At 47.9% G+C, this 21,337-nt stretch overlaps 1 protein-coding gene across 1 annotated transcript in view; it reads right to left on the bottom strand.

Annotated features, from left to right (window-relative positions):
- Positions 1–4,890: 4,890 nt before the first annotated feature.
- Positions 4,891–21,337, bottom strand: part of LOC141258647 (kinesin-like protein KIF28) — a 195,842-nt gene continuing 179,395 nt past the window's right edge. Inside the window, exons 13-15 of the mRNA XM_073673600.1 lie at positions 17,168–17,293; positions 4,967–5,133; positions 4,891–4,916 (exon numbers count right to left, since the gene is read on the bottom strand). Of these exons, the coding sequence (XP_073529701.1) occupies positions 4,891–4,916; positions 4,967–5,133; positions 17,168–17,293 (319 nt within the window). The remainder of the gene's footprint in view (positions 4,917–4,966; positions 5,134–17,167; positions 17,294–21,337) is intronic.

Here is a 21,337-nt window from a genome sequence, read left to right as displayed (position 1 = left end):
GCGGCAACAGGCTGTGCTGCAGCTAATATGCTTAGGTGACAAACCGTACAATGTTGAAGAGTTGTTAACAGCTCTGAAAAATCAGGCAGATCAGTGGCTCACACTGCTGAACCTACAGCCAGGCATGGTCGTGTGTGACAATAGCTGAAACCTGGTGGCGGCTCTGAGGCGAGGCAAGCTCACACATGTACCTTGACTGGCCCATGTGCTTAACCTCGTGGTTCAGCGGTTCCTCAAAAGCTACCCAGAGTTGCCAGATCTGCTTGTCATAGTATGCCGCCTTTAGAAAGTCAGCTACAGCTTCCACCACTCTTGCCGAGCTTCAGCAGCATTTGCAGCTTCCCGCTCACTGACTGGTGTGTGATGTCCCCACGCATTGGAACTCTACACTGCAGATGTTGGGAAGGATTTGTGAGCAGAAGAGGGCAGTTGTTGACTACCAGCATCAACAAGGCCGTCGGTATTCAGTTCAGACTCCACATATAAGACCTCAGGAGTGGACAAGGATGTCAGACATCTGTACCATCCTCCAAAACTTTGAGGACTCCACCAAGATGGTGAGCGGCAATGACGCCATAATTAGAGTCACCATCCCGCTTCTCTGTCTTCTGAAACGCTCTCTGCTCACTATCAAAGAGGATGCAATGCAGGCGGAACACGATAAGAGGGAGAAAGGAACCATACAGGGTGATTACACACAGCCCATCCTCATCTCATCCCAACGTGGTTTGGGTGACAATGAGGAAGAGGAGGAGGAGGAAGAACAGGAGCTAGTTTCATGTGCTATAGACGGTACTACCTGCACAACTGTCATACCATCTGTTCAGAGTGGATGGCCATGGAGGAGGAGGAGGAGAGCATGGTCCATCGTCCTGTTGGTGAGGACACGGAAGTCTTACCTGTTAGCAGTCTGGCACGTATGGCTGAGTTTGTTACGCTGCCTTTCCCGTGACCCTCGCGTTCTCAAAATTTTGGGTGACAATCATTACTGGTTGGTGACACTTCTAGACCCACATTACAAGGAGTACTTTATATCTCTTATTCCTGAGGCGGACAGGTCTACAAAAATGGGGCAGTACCAGAAGGCCCTTGTTGTGGAACTATTAAAAAAATTCCCATCTGAAAATGCTGGCGGCAGAGGTCACAGTTTGTTGTACTCTCACAAGGAGTGCAAAGTTTGGGAAGATGCTGAGGGAGTACCTTGCCCACCGTACCAACATGCTCCGTGATTCCTCTTTGCCTTATAATTATTGGGTATCCAAGCTGGACAAGTGGAATGAACTGGTTTTCTAAGCCTTGGAGGTCCTGGCCTGCCCTGCCGCTAGCATTTTATCAGAGCGGGTTTTTAGTGCCGCTGGTGGAATTATAACTGATAAGCGCATCCGCCTGTCAACTGAAAATGCTGAAAGGCTGACTCTTATAAAAATGAACAAGGGCTGGATTGGGCTAGACTTCTCAACATAAACTCAATTCCAGTGTCTTTTTTTGGGAGGTGTATTCCCATGCACCTTTTCAAACCCACACATGGGTATACGCTTCCAGATTTGGGCTATTTGCTCTTGTCCTCCTCCTCCTCATCATCCTCCACCACCATATCACCAGGGTGACCGTGGTCTGTGATGCAACACCCACATAATTTTTTTAAAGGGTGTTTATGATGCCCGTGAAAAAAAAAAAATTATACAGCATTTTCATGTATACCCCCCAGGGGTAAATGTTTGTCAGCCCATACAGTTAGTGCATGGGAATTACAAGTATAGGAGACAAGCTCCTTTCTAATGGGAACATTTTTTTTATGAGGCCCTCCTCCATGTCTTTTCCAAGGTGCATTGGAGTGTCTCCCAATTTTTGGCAGCCTTTGCATTCATTGCATAGGCAAACAGTATGAGAGACCAACTTCCTAATAATGGGAACATTTTTTCATGAGGCCCTCTACGTCTCTTCCAAGGGGCATTGGAGTGCCTCCAAATTTTTGGCAACCCATGCATTCACTACATAGGCCAACACTATGGGAGACCCATTTCCTAATAATGGTAACATTTTTTCAGGAAACCATCCTCTACGTCTCTTCCAAGGAGCATTGGAGTAGGTCAAAATTTTTGGCAGCCCTTGCATTCACTGCATAGGCAAACAGTATGGGAGACCCACTTCCTAATAATGGGAACATTGTTTTCAGGAGGCCCACTCTAAGTCTCTTCAAAGGAGTATAGGAGTGCGTCTAAATTTTAGGCACACCTGCCACTCACTGCATACACAATAACAGTATAGGAGACCCACTCTTTAGTGATGGGAACAACAAAGCATAGCCGGCTGATAGCTCTCTAAGAATAGCGAGGGCTGACTGCCTGCCCTTTAAGAATAGTAAAGGCCATCTGATGGCCCTATAAAAATAGGCTTTGTGACTTTCAGAGTCCCTCCTTCATAAATGAAACAGGATGTGTCTGATCAAGTCTCACACACCACATGGCCAGATAAGGTTGTAAAATGTTAAAATGACATTTCCCTGTGAATGCATTTGTCACGGTTGAAAGCAATGCAAAAGTGCTAAAACGCATCAAAAACGCTATGTGTGAACATAGCCCAAGGTGTGGAGAAATATTTTTGTTTTTGGTTATTTATTTTGCCTTATATACAAGTCATTACCCTGGAAAGGATGTTCCTTAGCATATTTCCCAGGAAAATCCATTTTGGTTTCGTTTTTGTATGTTTTATTGTGAGTCTGTAAAAGTGGCGTAATATCTCTGACAAAGTTGTTGACAGCAATGACCTGGGAGTCAGAAATGACAGGTGCCAGAGGTTGATTGACTCTGCAATATAGATGTGAGGTAGTTCTAAAAAACTGTGGGTATACAACTAAATATTAGGTTAGTGATTCACAGGAATGATAAATCCTCAAAAAAAGAGTACATATTGAGAGTTTGTAAAGACAAATGCAGACACGCTATTTTTTAGAAAAACCCAATGCTCATTTTTTGTTATTTTCTGTAAAGTAGTTAAAAATTATATACATTTCTCTTCATGTTTTGAATTAGAAAACAGTGTGCAATGCTCCCAATGCATGGAAATAAAAACTAGTATAAAGAATTTGTGCTTAACTCATGTTTTTGAACACACTGCTATTATTTTGAACATTGCTGTACATTGTAAAAGCCACTTACAGGTCACGCATAGAGTTTACGGGCTAGTTGTAACTGCGGTAACATCTCTGGGAAGTGGAGACAACAGCGCTGGATCCCGAAGAAGATGGCAGTAGGTGCATGTATTAATACACTCACACTACATTACATGTATATATACATGTAGCACCCCGAGGACTAGGCTGCTACAGGGGTATTGCACCTCAAACCAGAGGTGTGGTATTCCACTCCCGGGTAAGGAGGGAGTGTGGACCAGGACTCAGTAAGCTGCATGCACCACACACACCCCATTTCCGAGGGACAGCTCAACGGTGCTCCCACTAGACAGAAGTGCAGGCACGACAGCATCTGTCCCTGGCTGGAGTGGGGCGGGGGGAGGAATACCCAGTGGTGTAGGAGCAGATAGGGGTGGGTCTCTGGGCATAGGTAGGAGCCCATTGGTTGCTAGTCACCTGGGCTCGGGTGTCAGAAGGAGGTATAAAAGGTGGGCACCATCTTAGAACAGGGTTCAGTCCAGCCAGTTCAGAGAGGAGGAGAAGAAGACAGGAGTTCAGCCAGAGAGGGCTGACAGGGAGCTGTGGCTCAGTCTGGGCCCAGCTCCAGAGGCAGGCCTGGAGTGGAGGCCAGAAACAGCAGAAAGAGAGAGGAGAAGGAGCGGAAAGGAAAGTAAGAAAGGAACTGGAACAGAGGAGAAAGAAAGCAAGGAACACAGAGAAAGGCCCAGAGACACGAGGACAGAAGGAACCCCATATGCCCAGAGGAGATACAGGGTGAAGGGTTGGCAGAACAGGGTACCGGAACCCAAATTGGTGGAGGCAACAGATTCCTCAGCCAAAGACCGGAGGTTGTTACCACATCTTGGTGCGACCCCTCACTACATCCACCAGAAAGGCATACCGTATAGGGTCAGGGAAACCGGGAGAGGTTTCGCCAACAGAAGGCCCTGGTGGGGACGGCCAGAGAAAGGTAGAGAAGGGAGCTCTGAACCACACTCTGGAATTACCTGGGAGTTGACCGAGTCCCTTGCCTGGTGGACGCAGCACGGCTCGGGCAGTCATCGCCTGCAGTATTGACATGAACAACAACTGTGAGTAAAGCATTGAAAACTGCAACCGCACGTCTCTGTGGTTCCTCGCCGCACCAGCACCATTAGCACTGGGACGCTCACACCATCACTCCCATCATCATCCACATTTGCTGCCCTGAGGCAATACTTCTCCCGTGGGGAGGTATCCCATACTCGGCTGCGCAAACAACATCTGCCTCAGCGGTCGGCAGCGCAGCGGCGGTGCCCACTGACCGCAATCCACGGGTGGCGTAGTCGGACATTTGCTATACATTAAGACTGCCACTGGTTTGACCACCCTGGGCACGGACCGGGTCACCGCCACACGGAGACTACAACCCCCAGCATTCTACAACAGGTCCGGTTCCAGGTTCCCCTGCACAACACAGGCCCAGGGGGCGTGTCATACACACATAATAAAAAGCAAAGATGGGAGTGCTTTTTTAATAACCAGCATGGTGGTATTATCACTACTGTAAATGCTGGTGTTATTTGTCTGTTCTAGCGCAATATTATTATTATTATATCTTATATAGTGGTGTTATTGGAAATATAGGTAGTAGTACATCTTGATTTCCTGCAGGCAGGGTCATTTAAGTAATAGAGACCCCAATCTGAGAAAGGGATCGGAGCCGGCATAAGCCTGTGTGCTTTGAAATGCCAGGGCTGAATTTTAGTCTCATTCCATTACTGCCTGTATACTATTTTATATCCTGCAGAATATCGGAAAGGTTTAATTAATAGTATATTAAATATATCTTACCTTGAAGCCCCCATAGATCAACAACCAATGCATTTTTTTGAAGGTAGTTCAAGAGTCCATTCGAAACATTTAATGCAAGAAAATGCAGCTTATGATCAATCACAGGATTTATGTTTTTCCAGACTGGTTTTGTATGTACAGACTGAGGAACATCATAAAAGCAATACCTGTAAAAGTAAATGAACAAATGATTTATTGTTGTCACTGTAAAAATCCCTTCTTGTTGAATACATTAGGTCAGAGGTCCCCGACCTTTTTTGCACCAGGGACCGGCTTTAAGCAAGACCAGTTTTCCATGGCCCGGTGGGGGTGGGGGCGGGGCTTTGGTCATATGGGGGTGGGGTTATGAAGGAGTGGAGCTGTATGGGGAGGATGCTGGCGGGACCTCGGTGTACAGCGCTGCTAAGTAGCAGCATTGTACATTGAGCGTCAGTGTATACAGCGCTGCTGCTTAGCAGCGCTACACACTGAACACCGGTACCGGGAGCCGCGTCACTGAAGCCAGTCTGCTGCCCCAGCACGCCCCACATAACATGTTCTGCCGGGGGCGTGTCAGTGAGGAGAGCCTGCCGCCCCACCCCGTCAGGAACACACCATGCTGTGCAGGAGGGCCACGTCACTAAGACCCGCCCCGTGACGTACAACAGGTACCATGCTGTGCTGTGGAGGGCTGCGTCACTAAGACCCGCCCGACGCCCCACCCCGTCCTGCATAATGTTCTCTGCCGGGAGCTGCGAGCTGTCACGGCTATGGCAGAAAACATTATAAATCCACACAGAGCGAGTTCTGACCAGGCGCAGGGCCGCGGAGCTAGCTGTCAGCGGCAGGGCTGGCTCCAGGTTTTTCTGGGCCCCGGGCGAAAGAGTCTCAGTGGGCCCCTTTAACACATACCACGATTCATGATGCAGAGATACGGCGGAGAAATATATATATAGTACAATGCAAAGATTTCACTTCATGAGTGATATCTATTGTAAATTCTACAATAGCTCAGAAACCGGTGAATCGCTCCACACAGAATAGTGGCCCCCATATAAGGCTCCATACGGAATACTGGTCCCCATATAACGCCCATACGGAATACTGGCCCCCATATAACGCTTCATACGGAATACTGGCCCCCATATAAGGCCCCATACGGAATACTTGCCCCCATATAAGGCCCCATACGGAATACTTGCCCCCATATAAGGCCCCATACGGAATACTTGCCCCCATATAAGGCCCCATACGGAATACTGGCCCCCATATAAGACCCCATACGGAATACTGGCCCCCATATAAGGCTCCATACAGAATACTGGCCCCCATATAACGCTCCATACAGGATACTGGCCCCCATATAACGCTCCATACAGGATACCAGTCCCCATATAATGCTGCATGCAGGCTGTTACCCCCCACATAATGCCCCATACAGGCTGTCCCCCCCTTATAATGCTCCATGCAGGCTGTTACCCCCCACATAATGCCCCATACAGGCCCCTCCCTTTTAATGCTCCATGCAGGCTGTTACCCCCACATAATGCCCCATACAGGCTGCCCCCCCCCTTATAATGCTCCATGCAGGCTGTTCCCCCCCACATAATGCCCCATACAGGCCCCCCCCTTTTAATGCTCCATGCAGGCTGTTACCCCCCACATAATGCCCCATACAGGCTGCCCCCCCTCTTTATAATGCCCCATGCAGGCTGTCACCCCTCCTCTTTATACTGCCCCATGCAGGCTGTCACCCCTCCTCTTTATACTGCCCCATGCAGGCTGTCACCCCCCCTCTTTATAATGCCCCATGCAGGCTGTCACCCCTCCTCTTTATAATGCTCCATGCAGGCTGTCACCCCTCCTCTTTATACTGCCCCATGCAGGCTGTCACCCCTCCTCTTTATACTGCCCCATGCAGGCTGTCACCCCTCCTCTTTATAATGCCCCATGCAGGATGTCCCCCCCTCTCTTTATAATGCCCCGTGCAGGCTGTTCCCCACCTTATAATGCCCCATGCAGGCTGGTCCCCACCTTATAATGCCCCATGCAGGCTGTCACCCCTCCTCATTATAATGCCCCAAGCAGGAATCCCCCCCTCTTTATAATGCCCCATGCAGGCTGGTCCCCACCTTATAATGCCCCATGCAGGCTGTCACCCCTCCTCATTATAATGCCCCAAGCAGGAATCCCCCCCTCTTTATAATGCCCCATGCAGGCTGGTCCCCACCTTATAATGCCCCATGCAGGCTGTCACCCCTCCTCATTATAATGCCCCAAGCAGGAATCCCCCCCTCTTTATAATGCCCCATGCAGGCTGTTCCCCACCTTATAATGCCCCATGCAGGCTGTCACCCCTCCTCTTTATAATGCCCCAAGCAGGATGCCCCCCCTCCCCTCTTTATACTGCCCCATGCCTCCATACATTAAAAAAAAAAAAAAAAATCAAATACTCACCTCCCTTCTCCTCACCTGCTACCTGCTGCCCGCTGCCTGCTGCCCGCTGCCTGCTGCCCGCCGCTCGCTGCTCGGCTCCGAACTCCAGCGTTGTCGTTTCTTCCCGCTCAGCGCTCCCTGTGACGGCTCAGGGGAGGGCGCGGTGTAAAGACGTCACCGCGCCCTCTGACCTGAGACGTCACAGGGAGCGCAGAGCAGGAAGACAGCTGATCTGCGGAGGCACGGGGAGAGGTAAGTATCGGGCTGCCGGGGCCCTGAGCAAGCGGCGGAGAAGGGCGGGCGCTGACACCGCTCTCCTCCGCCCATAGCCCAGCGGGGTGCGCGACCGCCAGTGGGCCCCTCTGCCTGCTCAGAGCCCCGGCATTTGCCCAGGTGCTGACGCCGGCCCTGGTCAGCGGCGCCGCGGACCGGCTGAAAAACCCCAACGGCCCGGTCCTGGTCCGCGGACCGGCGGTTGGGGACCTCTGCATTAGGTGACAGAACAGCATGGGTATAGGTCCTTCCAGCAGAAGGCTGACACTAAAGTGTCGGCTCTGCCTTCTGGGCTACACCACCTCCTCAGACACTAGGCATCTCAGTTTTGTGTCAAACGAGAAAAAAACAACAACCTGTAACCACACGTAACCATGAGCGAACATGATCAGAAGCGAGCAAAGAGAACAACACACAAAAGCAACCAGAACTGATCTTGCTAACAAGCACATAAACTCTTCCCACAATGTATTCAATGTGAAAAGGATTTTATGATGCATTCAAAAGTGCTGTTTTCCTCTTTTAACAACATTGGAGGACACAGCACTTTTGGAGAAAGGATGGCATAGCATAAGACCATCTTGTCCTGATGGAGAAGTAGGAAAGAAAGCCTTGCAGCAGAGTGCAGAAAGCTCAAACACCCACATAGCCAATGTAGTGCTAATATTCAAAAAGTAGGCCTGGAAACCATAGGACTATAATGTAACCCCTTTCTGACGTGAGACATAATAATAGGTCCCTGTGCCGTGGCCTTATGGACCAGGTACATATTATTATGTCATGGCGATCGTGACGCGCCCCCTGGGCCACGGGGTACTCGGTGCCGGTCCGGTCATTGATATGGGAGATGTCACAGTGGCGGTGCCCCGGTCCGTGACCCAGGGCGGTCATTCAATAGGGGGATTATTTACAGGGGAATATGTACAAAGTTTGTGACGCCACCTGTGGTATGCGGCTAACGGAGCCGCTGATGCGGAGCAGGTCCTCTGGAGCTGATGTTACTGCAGCAGGGATGGTGTGGCTCTCCACAGGTAGAGCTTAGCTCCAGGGCAGTGTAGATGTAACAGGTTTTGCTGGGCGTTGTAGTGCAGGGTTTGATGGTGCAGAAATAATCACAGAGACAATGAAGTGCAGTCCTCAGGGTCTTGTGGCACCCTGCTGTTCGGCACCCTCCCAGAACCACCAGCCCCGGCACCCGAGTGGGTGTACGGAGCTCCCTCGTTTGACTGGTCCGCCAAGTATGAGGACCAGCAACAACACCCTCTACTCCCCGCACCAGCACCCCCGGCTGCCCGCCAAGAAGGAGAAGAGTTTAGGTGGGACAACCGGGGGGGGGGGCCTGATGGGGTTCCCGCAGGAGACCCAAGCTCAAGCTCTGCAGAGAGAGGAGTTCTGCAGACAAGAGCTCCTGCAGCTGGCAAGGGAACGGCGCACCTGGCGGGTGCGCAGGGAACAAATGGAGGCCAGGAACAAGGCTGCCAAAGCCCAAGTTCACCAAACAGAGTCCGTCCGGCCTAGTCCCCGTGCAGAGGGACTAATAGTCAAATTTGATTTATAGGCCGGATGAGGCTTTATCCGTGACCCCCAGTTCGACAGAGACATTTTTGTCAATCGGCGGGATGTCGAGCACCTCCTGGAACAGGGCCATCCCGACCGAAATCTGTACCCTGGTGACCATATCACCTACACCAGGCACCACGGGGAACGTGGGTGGTATGCCCTCCAGGTACATCGAGTGGTCGAGGAGGAGGAGGACATGCCCCTGCAGCCTGAGGCTGATGACCCGGCTGGGTCAGTCGGCAAGAACCAGGCATACCCCCGGCGGGGACACCACCACTAAATCAAAGTGAGTGGAAACTGTAAAATAGTTACCCGTTAGGGTACAACCAGAGAAATGTAAAATTTGTTGGTGAGAACTGAAAATAATGTATGTGCATTTAGTTACCCGTGAGGGTATAAAGATTGTAGGTTATGGATGGTGAATAACCGAAAAACTTTCCGTTGTAAATAGTTGCACTTATTAAAGTGCCCTCTATTGGTTTTATATCAAAAGACCACTGAACAAAAACCCGTTTGGCGTGGCCGAAGACGTGGTCCAACACCTGGATCACTTATGCCCTGTAGCCACGCCCAGGGCCTACGTTGAGGGTTTTCAGACGGGTCCCTCATGCTGCTCATGTTGCACCTTCACTAGTGAGATGGACACCTGGTTATGGGACTCACTGTAACTTTGAAAATTTTATATGTGTTATTGTTATTATAATTGTTGTTGTTGTTACCTGTTTAAAATGCTTCAGTCCGAGAGTACTGAGTTGTACTAGGGGGGAATGTGGCACCCTGCTACCCAGGTACCACAGAACCCAAAAGGGTGCATGGACGGACTTCTCCACCAGAGGCCCTCATTACATAACAGACACCTCAACCCCTCCACCTCATACCACCAGAGGGAGCCCTGTTAGGAATATATAAAGAGGAGGGTGGAGTTAGGTAGTCAGAGTGTGCTGATGCTTTAGATCAGTGAAGGAGCTCCTGCAGAGCCCTGCTTCACTCCTATCACTGTAGACTGTTCTCTCTCTCTCCTCAGACTGAATTGACTGTTTTTCTAAGATGGCTTCCCTATTTATACCTTCCTTCCATGTGCTCCCCTAAGCTACTTCCTCCACCCACACCCACTACATAGTTCCTCACCCCCAGATAGGGACCCAGGACTGTGCTCTCCCTTAGGAGCAATCTCGCCCTACCCCCACTGCGGGTATGTGTTGGATGTAGGTGTTAGGGTCCTGAGTTGTACTCCTTCCTTACCAGAGAGTGAGATACCACACCTCTGGGTGAGATGCAGTACTTCTGTGGCGACCGAACCCTCAGAGGCGCCACAATCGCACCCGCACACAGGCTGGATGCGATCGCCGCCGGGTGTCAGCTGATTGGGACAGCTGGCATTCAGTGCCAGGAGCGGTGCACGCACTGCTCCCAGCACTTTAAACCCCTAAATGCTGCGATCACAGCATTTAGCGAGCGAGCAGAGGGTCAAAAGCCCCTCTGCTCTTGGATCGTTGCCATGATCGTTGTAATTAAGGAACATCATAACTCTGTGCTTGCTGGACATGCAGGTGGTGAGGCAACCGCGGACCTCCTTTCTCATCGTTTTTGATGGCCGGGGTTGCATCGGGATGTAATTGAACCCATAGCTGCTTGTAGTATTTGCACGCATTCTAAGGTTTCGCATACCCGTCCGTCTGGTACTCTTCTTCCGCTAACTATTCCTAGTAGGCCATGGACACACTTGTCCATGGATTTTATTACTGACCTACCGGTTACTGCAGGCAGTAGTGGATTGGTTCAGTAAAATGGTTCATTTTTTCACATTACCTGCTCTTCCAAATGCCAAGACACTTGCTCAGGTGTTCATAAATGAGATTGTGAAGCTTCACGGTGTTCCCTCCGATGTGATGTCAGATCGAGGGACCTAGTTTGTTTCCAAGTTCTGGAAGGCATTCTGTTCTCGACTGTGGATGCAGTTGTCCTTTTCCTCTGCCTTCCACCCTCAGTCGAATGGATACACTGAGCGTGTCAATCGGAATTTGGAGACCTACCTCAGGTGTTTTGTTTCTGAAAATCAGGAGGATTGGGTATTCTACCTACCGTTGGCAGAATTTGCCATTAATAATCATCGTTAAGAATCCACTGGCAGGTCACTGTTCTTCGGTGCATACGGGTGATAACAGTTTGGTACCTTTAATGAGGGAGGAGCTTCAGTAATTCCTGAGGAGGAACGGTTTGCTTCGTCACTCTCCTCTGTATGGCAGGGTGTGCTGAGTAATTTAAAGATCATGGGAGACAGGTATAAACGTATAGCTGACAGAAAACGCTTGCTAGGTCCAGACCTGAATGTAAATGACTTTGAGTGGTTGTCTACCAGGAATATAAGATTGAAAGTTCCTTCTTGGAAGCTGGGACCTAAGTTTATTGGTCCCTATAAAAACACAGCCGTCATTAACCCAGCAGTGTTTCGTCTTGAACTTCCTCAGGCCCTTAAAGTCCACAACGTGTTCCATAGGTCCTTACTACCACCGCCCCCAGTAATGGTTGATGGTAATCTGGAGTTCCATATTTTGAGGATTGTAGATTCTCATCTCCAACGTCATTCTCTACAATACTTGGTGCACTGGAAAGGCTATGGTCCAGAGGAGAGGATGTGAATTTCAGCGTCAGAGGTGAATGCTCCCAGATTGGTTTTCTCATTTCACATCTCTTTTCCAGAGAAACCCAGTCCTGAGTGTCCGGAGGCCACTTTTAGAGGGGCAGGGTACTGTGACTGGTGTGTCAGAGGTGACAGACAGTCGCCCTGCAATTGGTTGCAGGAGATCTCTGTTTGGCATTACAGACATCTTCTTAGAGGCTGGCTGTCTCTAGGACCCAGCGGCTACCTCCCTCTGTATATTTAGCTCCCTGGCCTGGGTGTATAAATACCTAGTGTGTCTGAGAGGGAGGTGCCGGCGTGATTCATTACTACTTGTGAGGCTTTAGCAAGAGCAGTACTTCGTCCTCTCTGGAGCTTGACGTCGTGTGCGCATTTGTTTGGAGTCGTCTAAAGCTAAGCAATTCCCCCCTGTTTGTCTACCCTTGTTGTCTATTGAGTTTAGTGGAGATCGACTAGTGCTCATCTCCTTCCTTCCCTAGCCTTAGCCATATGCCAGGGAAAGTCAGGGCGAGGCATGCGTGCGGCGATTAGTGAAGAGCCAATATAGGTACGGTAGTTGAGACAGGGTGACACTAGACCAGACTAGGAGGTCTCCACTCCCCCCTTTCCCTAGTGTCTGGGCTCCCTTTCCCTCTTCCCTCTGTGTTGCACTAAGTCTTTCCCACACCTTGCGTGATACCTACTACAGGTTTCAAATAGAAAAAAGATAGAGGCCTAGAATGGAATAAAAATTATGGGACCAACAATTAAATTACGACAACAAAGTAAAGAATAGATGAGGTACCAGACCGAGTAGGAGGGGTGCAAACTTTCCTGGAGAAATGCAAGATGACACTCATTTGTCCAGTGCCTTCTGCTGTCCGTAAGGTTACCCTTTTGGTGTTCTCGTACTGAAATTGGGGACAATGGCACTCCTCTCTAGAAGGCAGTTTGGTGGTGGATGACTGCCAATCAAGTTTCCACCACCAAATAGGAACTAATAGTGTGGCATACATGCTGTAATCTATCTGGACAGAAAGTAAAATAGTCGAGGTATGTCCACATCTCATAAGAAAAAAAAAAATGCAGCAGAAGTGATCAGGGTCAGGATAAGGGATAGCCAGGGTAGACACCTGCCTAGGGCGCTACCTCCTATATCCCCGAGGGGGGCACACTTTGGGGTAAAAAAGTAACATTGCTGAATGCCTGCAGCCTCCTGGCGCCTTTCCCCAGTCACATGCATTTAGCACATTGACGGCCAGGGCGCAGGCACACAGGGTAACATTGTCAATCACTGGCACTACTCGCTTCTCTCTCTGCCTGCGCCCTGGCCGTTGCTCCCACCCTTCACTCAATTGTATTCGCGTCTGTCAGACGCACATGCAATTGATGTCGGTGCCACCCGAGACTGGAGCAGAGGAGCTGTAATCAGCCACCTGCTCCTCCGGGAACTCCAGCAGAAAGCAGGCCACATCTGTCCTGCACACTGAAGGAGATGGCTCATGCAGGGAACATTGCATGGCGTGACACTGTTCAACATGCACTGCTGCACGAGACAGAAGAGGAGATGGAGTCTGCGCTTGACAGGAGCCTGGATTAGGTGAGTATAAGCTTTTTTTTTTATTTTTCTTATTAGTTTGCCAATTAATGGGGGACATAACAAAAGAGGCTGGCTGTGGGGCTGACTGTGGGAACCTACATGGGGATTGCTGTGGGGATCTACGTCGAGCTAGCTTTGGGGACCTACGTGGTGCTGGTTGTGGGGAAATATGTGAGGCTAGCTATGGGAAATATGTGGAGTTTGCTGTGGGAAAATACATGAGTCAGGCTGTGGGGACCTACATGGGGTTGGTTTTCACAACTTACATGGGGCTTGTTGTGCGGACCTACGTCCGACTGGCTATGGGGAAATATGAGGAGCTGGTTGTGGAGACATATGAGAGGCTGGCTTTTGGGACATATGTGGGGCTGGCTGTGGGGACATACATGGGGCTGGCTGTGGGGATATAACAAGAGGAGCTAGCTGTGTGGGACATAACAAAAGGGGCTGTGGGGGACATCATATTATATGGGAGACTGTGGAGAACATTATACTGGGAGCTATGGCGATATTATACCTGGGCTGTGGGGACATCATGCTCTATAAGATATGTGGTGAAGCATCATACTGTATAGGGGGCTGTGGGGGACATTATATTGGGAGCTGTGGAGACACCATACTGTATAGGTGGCTGTTGAAGACATTATACTGTATATGGGGATGTGGTGGACATCACACTGTATACTGGGCGGGCCTGGTGGACATCATGGAGTATAATGGGGGGGGGTTGTGGATATAATACTGTATGGGCGGCTGTGATAACTATCATACTATGAAGTGGGATGGTGTTAGGAAGGAGTACAGTTTGGAGAAGACAAAGTGGTCGGCAGTATGAGGGAATAGTAGGAAAAGGGGGCACAGAATGGATATGGAAATTGGGCAGTGTGAAATGGGGGCACAATATGGAGAGAGGTTAGCATGGCGAGAAGACACTGTGGAGATATAGAGAGTGTAAGGTGAAACAGTGGAGAGGGGACAGGCATGGTGTAGGCCATGGTTAATGCGGGCTGACAGTGTGGTGGCTATAGCTGATGATGGCAGACAGTGGGGTGGTTATACATCATTAAGTCGGACAGTGTCGGGGCTAAATACCATAGGAGGCTTATTTAGGGCATAGTATGGACAACACTTTTATTTTTTTTTACTTTTGCTGGTATATTTGGTGAAAAAGGTAACAGTTGTAGTGGAAGTGGTCATCAGAGCTTGTTACCAGACCCATCGGAGGCGGAGAGAATGTGTGTTAGGGGTCCTTTTACCTTAGTCTCTGACCCATTCCTTTACTTGGGAGCTGAGGGTTCATCGGGGTAGTGGGGGAAGGGGCGCCATTGGCATCATCTGCCTAGGGCACCAAAATACCTTGTCCCGGCCCTGGAAGTTATATAAGTGATATAAGTTTTCTAGTGTCTTCTTCCTACAGACACTAGACACTAAGCTAAAACTGAGGTGCTTAGTGTCTGAAGAGAGGGAATAACCCATCAGGCAGAGCTAACACTTTTTTCTACCTAATGTTAGCCTCCTAAGTGGCAGAAATGTACTCATGACCGAGAATTAAAAGATATTTGAACAAATGTGACCAAAAAATTATACATATTGCATATCTCGGGCATGAATATTTCTTGCCATACAATACATACATTTTGGTGAAGGGGTAAATGAGGATAAGAGGTTGAAGAATTGTGTGACCAGTAGAGATGCTGAAGGTAAAGTCACTTATATCAAATGTAGCAAAACATGAAATTAAGAATTAAGAACCCAAATAACTTGGGGGTGAAGGGGAGGGGAGGGTGAGGGGGAGCAACATAGTATTACAGTATGTTGGAGTAAAATGGTCTGATTGATCAATGGTAGTCAACGTGCAAGTGCCGATGCAGCCAAACACCCATTGCTCCACATGGACTCAGTCAGACGTGACTGACCAATTATTTTAACTCTTATTTAAAGAGCCAAGAAAGAGTTCGAAGACAAAATATTATGGGCCAGGATAACCATGCATTTCAGAGAGGCAATGAAGGAAAATGGATGTCATCTGCATAAGAATATTTTTCAGGTTACGAGATATAAATAGACAAGATGTAAGGCTGTAAACACAAAGCATTATCAAGAGGTGATATGAATATACACTGCTCAAAAAAATAAAGGGAACACTCAAATAACACATCCTAGATCTGAATGAATGAAATATTCTCATTGAATACTTTGTTCTATACAAAGTTGAATGTGCTGACAACAAAATCACACAAAAATCATCAATGGAAATCAAATTTATTAACCAATGGAGGCCTGGATTTGGAGTCACCTTCAAAATTAAAATGGAAAAACACACTACAGGCTGATCCAACTTTGATGTACTGTCCTTAAAACAAGTAAAAATGAGGCTCATTATTGTGTGTGGCCTCCACGTGCTTGTATGACCTCCCTACAACACCTGGGCGTGCTCCTGATGAGGTTGCGGATGGTCTCCTGTGGGATCTCCTCCTAGACCTAGACTAAAGCATCCACCAACTCATGGACAGTCTGTTGTGCAACGTGACGTTTGTGGATGGATCGAGACATGATGTCCCAGATGTGCTCAATCAGATTCAGGTATGGGGAACGGGCGGGCCAGTCCATAGCTTCAATGCCTTCATCTTGTAGGAACTGCTGACACACTCCAGCCACATGAGGTCTGGCATTGTCCTACATTAGGAGGAACCCAGGGCCAGCCGCACCAGCATTGTCCTGCATTAAGAGGAACCCAGGGCCAGCCGCACCAGCATATGGTCTCACAAGGGGTCTGAGGATCTCATCTCGATACCTAATGGCAGTCAGGCTACCTCTGGCGAGCACATGGAGGAAAGAAATGCCACCCCACACCATTACTGACCCACTGCCAAACCGGTCATGCTGAAGGATGTTGCAGGTAGCAAATTGCTCTCCATGGCGTCTCCAGACTCTGTCACGACTGTCATGTGCTCAGTGTGAACCTGCTTTCATCTGTGAAGAGCACAGGTCGCCAGTGACTTTGCCAATCCTGGTGTTCTGTGGCAAATGCCAAGCATCCTGCATGGTGTTGGGCTGTGAGCACAACCCCCACCTGTGGACATCGGGCCCTCATACCACCCTCATGGAGTCGGTTTCTAACCGTTTGTGAAGACACATGCACATTTGTGGTCTGCTGGAGGTCATTTTGCAGTGCTCTGGCAGTGCTCCTCCTGTTCCTCCTTGCACAAAGGTGGAGGTAGCGGTCCTGCTGCTGGGTTGTTGAGCTCCTACGGCCCCCTCCACATCTCCTGGGGGTACTGGCCTGTCTCCTGGTAGTGCCTCCAGCCTCTGGACACTACGCTGACAGACACAGCAAACCTTCTTGCCACAGCTCGCATTGATGTGCCATCCTGGATGAGCTGCACTACCTGAGCAATTTCTGTGGGTTGTAGAGTCCGTCTCATGCTACCACGAGTGTGGTAGAAAGCCAGAAAGCATTGGTACTGAGATTTGGTCTGCGGTCCCCACCTGCAGAACCACTCCTTTATTGAGTGTGTCCTAATAATTGGCAATAATTTCCATCTATTGTCTATTCCATTTGCACAACAGCATGTGAAATTGATTGTCAATCAGTGTTGCTTCCTAAGTGGACAGTTTGATTTCACAGAAGTTTGATTTACTTGGAGTTATATTCTGTTGTTTAAGTGTTCCCTTTATTGTTTTGAGCAGTGTATAAAAAGTAAGTAACCTTACTATGCTACTTCTCACTTACCCTATTTGAATTCCTCTTTCTGTGGCCTCCTTTAGCCATCGAACACCAAGACACTGTTGTATATGAATCTGGAAAACAATTTTTCTTCCTAATAACTCCAAAGGATCAACAACAACATCTTCTTCACTGAAGGGAAGGACCAAAAAAAATTACGAGATTAAAGGGGTTTTCCCATAAATAACATTTATCACTTATCCATACGTTACATGATAAATGCTTGATTGCTACGACTCTAACCGGTGAGAGTCACAGTGGTGGGATCTCCAGTGATCATACATTTTTGAAGGATAACTGTGCTTTCAAGTAACTTTTCATAATAAAGTGTCCTGTATGTCTATATAAAGAATAACACAGTTTCTGGCCTTATGTGACTGTTTCCTGCATTCTCACCAATTTCCCCCTATGCATGCTCTATCTGTAACTTGCAAACCACTGTGTGCTGGGGGAAGGAGATGAGTGCAGTAATTTCTCCCATAGACAGCACAGCACAGAGAGAATAATGCCTGCTTTTAATTCACTTTTTAACTCCCAGAAAAAGGGCTAGAACTCTAGCGCCACATATTGGAAGCAACGACCCTAAAAGTTAATATTGACGCTTTAACGAACCTTGCAATATGACTCAGAATAAAAGCCAAACCAGAATCTCAATTTGCAAGCACAGTGTTTCGGGTTGTTGCTCCTCATCAATGCAAAGTATGAGATTTGATTTGGCTAGGTGAGAGGCTCTCAACTGTGGTCTAAGGGGTAACTTTTCTCCTTGTGGAGAGTGACAAGCGAAGCCTGGCATATTAGAGTGAGGAGACTTATAAGCCATGCATGCTCCTCTGGATCGCTGCTTCAAATAGGTGACACTAGAGTTCTAGTCCTCTTCCTCTATGAAGAGACAATTTGAATATTTAATTTCCCAGAGGAGCATGCATGGCTAATAAAAAGTATCTGATAAGTGGTGAAGGAGGCTGATTTCTCTGATGAGATATATGTATTACAAACTTCTTTTTTACAATGGCCTGTATTATTGGTTTATGTAAAGTTTGTTGATAGTATAATTCCGTATCAATATTAACCAAGTATTATTTTTCTTTGTACAGGTCAACAGACTACTGCTAATTACTTTGATAAGCCAATATATGACCTTTTTAAAATTAACCCCTCCCACCCCCCCAAGAAATATGTTGATTTCCTGCTGAATATTATTTGGGAGTCTAGGGGCCCCAATACACATAAAGTTAAAGGTCGTCCAAAACGGCCTATGTTGACCATAATGATAGATCATCACTAGTGATGAGTGAGCACTAAAATGCTCGGGTACTCGATGCTCGGGTCGAGCAAATTGGAATACTCAGGTGCTCGACCCGAGCAACGAGCCCAATGTAAGTCTATGGGAAACTCGAGCATTTTTCAGGCGGCTCCTCCCGGCGGTCTGCAGAATGCCTAAAAATTGCCCATATCAATGGGAACAGTGTTCAAATGACATGGGAACAGCATGGGGAAGACCCCTGGAAGCGTCTCTGACTCCCAGATCACTGCCTAAAAGTGTGCCCATCATAAGTGATCCTTGGTGCATGCGACGACGCCTCCCGCCATGCACCTGTCGTTGCAGACTTGCAACAATCACCGTCCACGTCCTTGTCCCAGTGCAGCGTTCAGTTGTCCCTACCCCATTCCTTGGAATGCAAGCGCAAGTATGCAGGCAGCCACCCACCCACCCACAGGCTGCAATACTATACTGCCAATTTTTTGACAGCTGCTTGCAATTGAAATGTGGCCTTTTAGGCTAGTGGAGGCAGAAGCTTTTCATAACCTTATGCCAGCGGCGGCCGGTTGTCCATACTCGGTACCCAGCCGTCACTATAGTTCCGGTTATTGCCTCCGCCTTCCACAAACACGGGTCCCACAGCATTACCAGTGCCCTCCCCAGTGCACTTACTGGGAAGGACCGCCTAACCACAAACACGTGGACAGATGAATGTGGCCAGGGACGGTACGGAGCCAGTCCACAACTTTTTTTTGCTAAGAGTTGTATTTAGCTCGGTGAAAGGACTGGCATAGAGGGAAACCGTATCTACATTGGGTGTCATTTCTCCCAGGAAGTCCTCTAAAGCTGCTTGCACTTGAAATGTGGCCTGAACATTACTGCTGGTACTTTTCTGTGGGAATTTGCTTGCCTCCTACCAGCCTGGAATATTTCCAGCAAACTATGGTACGACGCCATGGTATTAGCACTGCCCCCAGTACCAGTAGTGAAGCCATCCCCAATTTCCTTTTCAGGAATTTTATTTGGTAGACAGAGTGGCTGCCCAAATACATTTTCTTACAAAGAAGCTGAAGATAGAGTGGCAGTAGGTGCAAGTTTCTCCAGCCTGTTAGATATTAGAGGGTGAACGGCAGCACATTGGATCAGTGGTTAGCACTGAAGCCTTGCAGCGCTGGGATCCTGGGTTCAAATCCCAGCAAGGAAAACATCTGGAAGGACTTTGTATGTTCTCCCCGTGTTTGCGTGGATTTCTTCCTCAGTAAAAAAGCAGCCATAGAGTGTCCGGGAACCTTCCCACACACTTTTCTTAGGCAGGACTGCTTCTCAGCAGGGTTGTACGGTCCCACCAGAGAATCCTCTGGTGTGCCTTGGCTACTACCTCAGGAGAGTTCATGATAGCACTAACTTTGCAGCTGCTATGGGGCTCTTGAGAGGGTGAGAAAGGTTAGCCCTCAGAATCAAATCCTCTGGTGGGCACAATGTTTTTCAATCTGAAACAGCTTCTCAGTGGGAGTTGTATTTCACCACAGACATATTCTTTAGCTCAGTGAAAGGACTGGCATAGAGGGAAACTGTATCTACCCCAGCTGTCATTTCTCCGTGACCAGGTTCCGCCCATTGTCACACACGACCATGCCTGGCTGTATGTTCAGTGGTGAGAGCCACAGATCAGGCTGCTGTGTTACAGCTTTCAACAACTCTGCAGCGCTGGGCAGTTTGTCAATTAAGCATTAAGCATGTTATCTTCAGCACAGCCTGTTGCCACTTGGCCAAGGCAGTGCTGTAGTGCTGTCAGCTTGTGACTGATGTGGTCATTTCGGAGATGGAGGAGGTGCATCAGCTAAACAATGTGATTACATTGAGGTTAAATTGGTGACGCTGTTTTTCATATTAAAGAAAGATCCTATTGTTTTGGGTTTTTTACGTTATTTTTTAAGACAAATGCATTCACCGGGAAATGTCATTTTAACATTTTACAACCTTATCTGGCAATGTGGTGTGTGAAACATCATCAGACACATCCTTTTTTATTTATGATGAAGGGACTCTGAAAGTCATAAAGCCTATTTTTATAGGGACATCAGACGGCCCTTACTATTCTTAAAAGGCCAGCAGTCGGCCCTAGCTATTGTTAGAGAGCCATCAGCCGGCTATGCTTTGTTGGTCCCATTATTAACCACTTCGCGCCAGAGCCGGTTTTTGCCTTCGTGACCGGGCCAATTTTTTCAATTCTGACCACTGTCACTTTATGAATTAATTACTCTGGAACGCTTCAACGGATCCCCCTGATTCTGAGACTCTTTTTTCGTGACATATTGTACTTCATGATAGTGGTAAAATTTCTTCGATATCACTTGCGTTTATTTGTGAAAAAATCGGAAATTTGGCGAAAATGTTGAAAATTTTGCAATTTTCAAATTTTGAATTTTCATGCCCTTAAATCAGAGAGATACAGTACAGACCAAAAGTTTGGACACACCTTCTCATTTAAAGATTTTTCTGTATTTTCATGACTATAAAAATTGTACATTCACACTGAAGGCATCAAAACTATGAATTAACACATGTGGAATTATATAGTTAACAAAAAAGTGTGAAACAACTGAAAATATGTCTTATATTCTAGGTTCTTCAAAGTAGCCACCTTTTGTTTTGATGACTGCTTTGCGCACACTTGGCATTCTCTTGAAACTTTTGGTCTGTACTGTATGTCACACAAAATAGTTAATAAATAACATCTCACACATGTCTACTTTACATCAGCATAATTTTGGAACCAAAATTTTTTTTTGTTAGGAAGCTATAAGGGTTAAAATTTGACAAGCGATTTCTCATTTTTCCAGCAAAATTTACAAAAACATTTTTTTAGGGACCACATCTTATTTGAAGTGACTTTGAGGGGCCTTTATGACAGA

This window comes from Phyllobates terribilis, unplaced genomic scaffold, assembly GCF_046119375.1.
Source record: "Phyllobates terribilis strain yellow unplaced genomic scaffold, ASM4611937v1 Scaffold_3__8_contigs__length_932513732, whole genome shotgun sequence".
NCBI classification, from domain to species: Eukaryota; Metazoa; Chordata; class Amphibia; order Anura; family Dendrobatidae; genus Phyllobates; species Phyllobates terribilis.
This window is presented reverse-complemented; position numbering and strand designations above follow the sequence as displayed.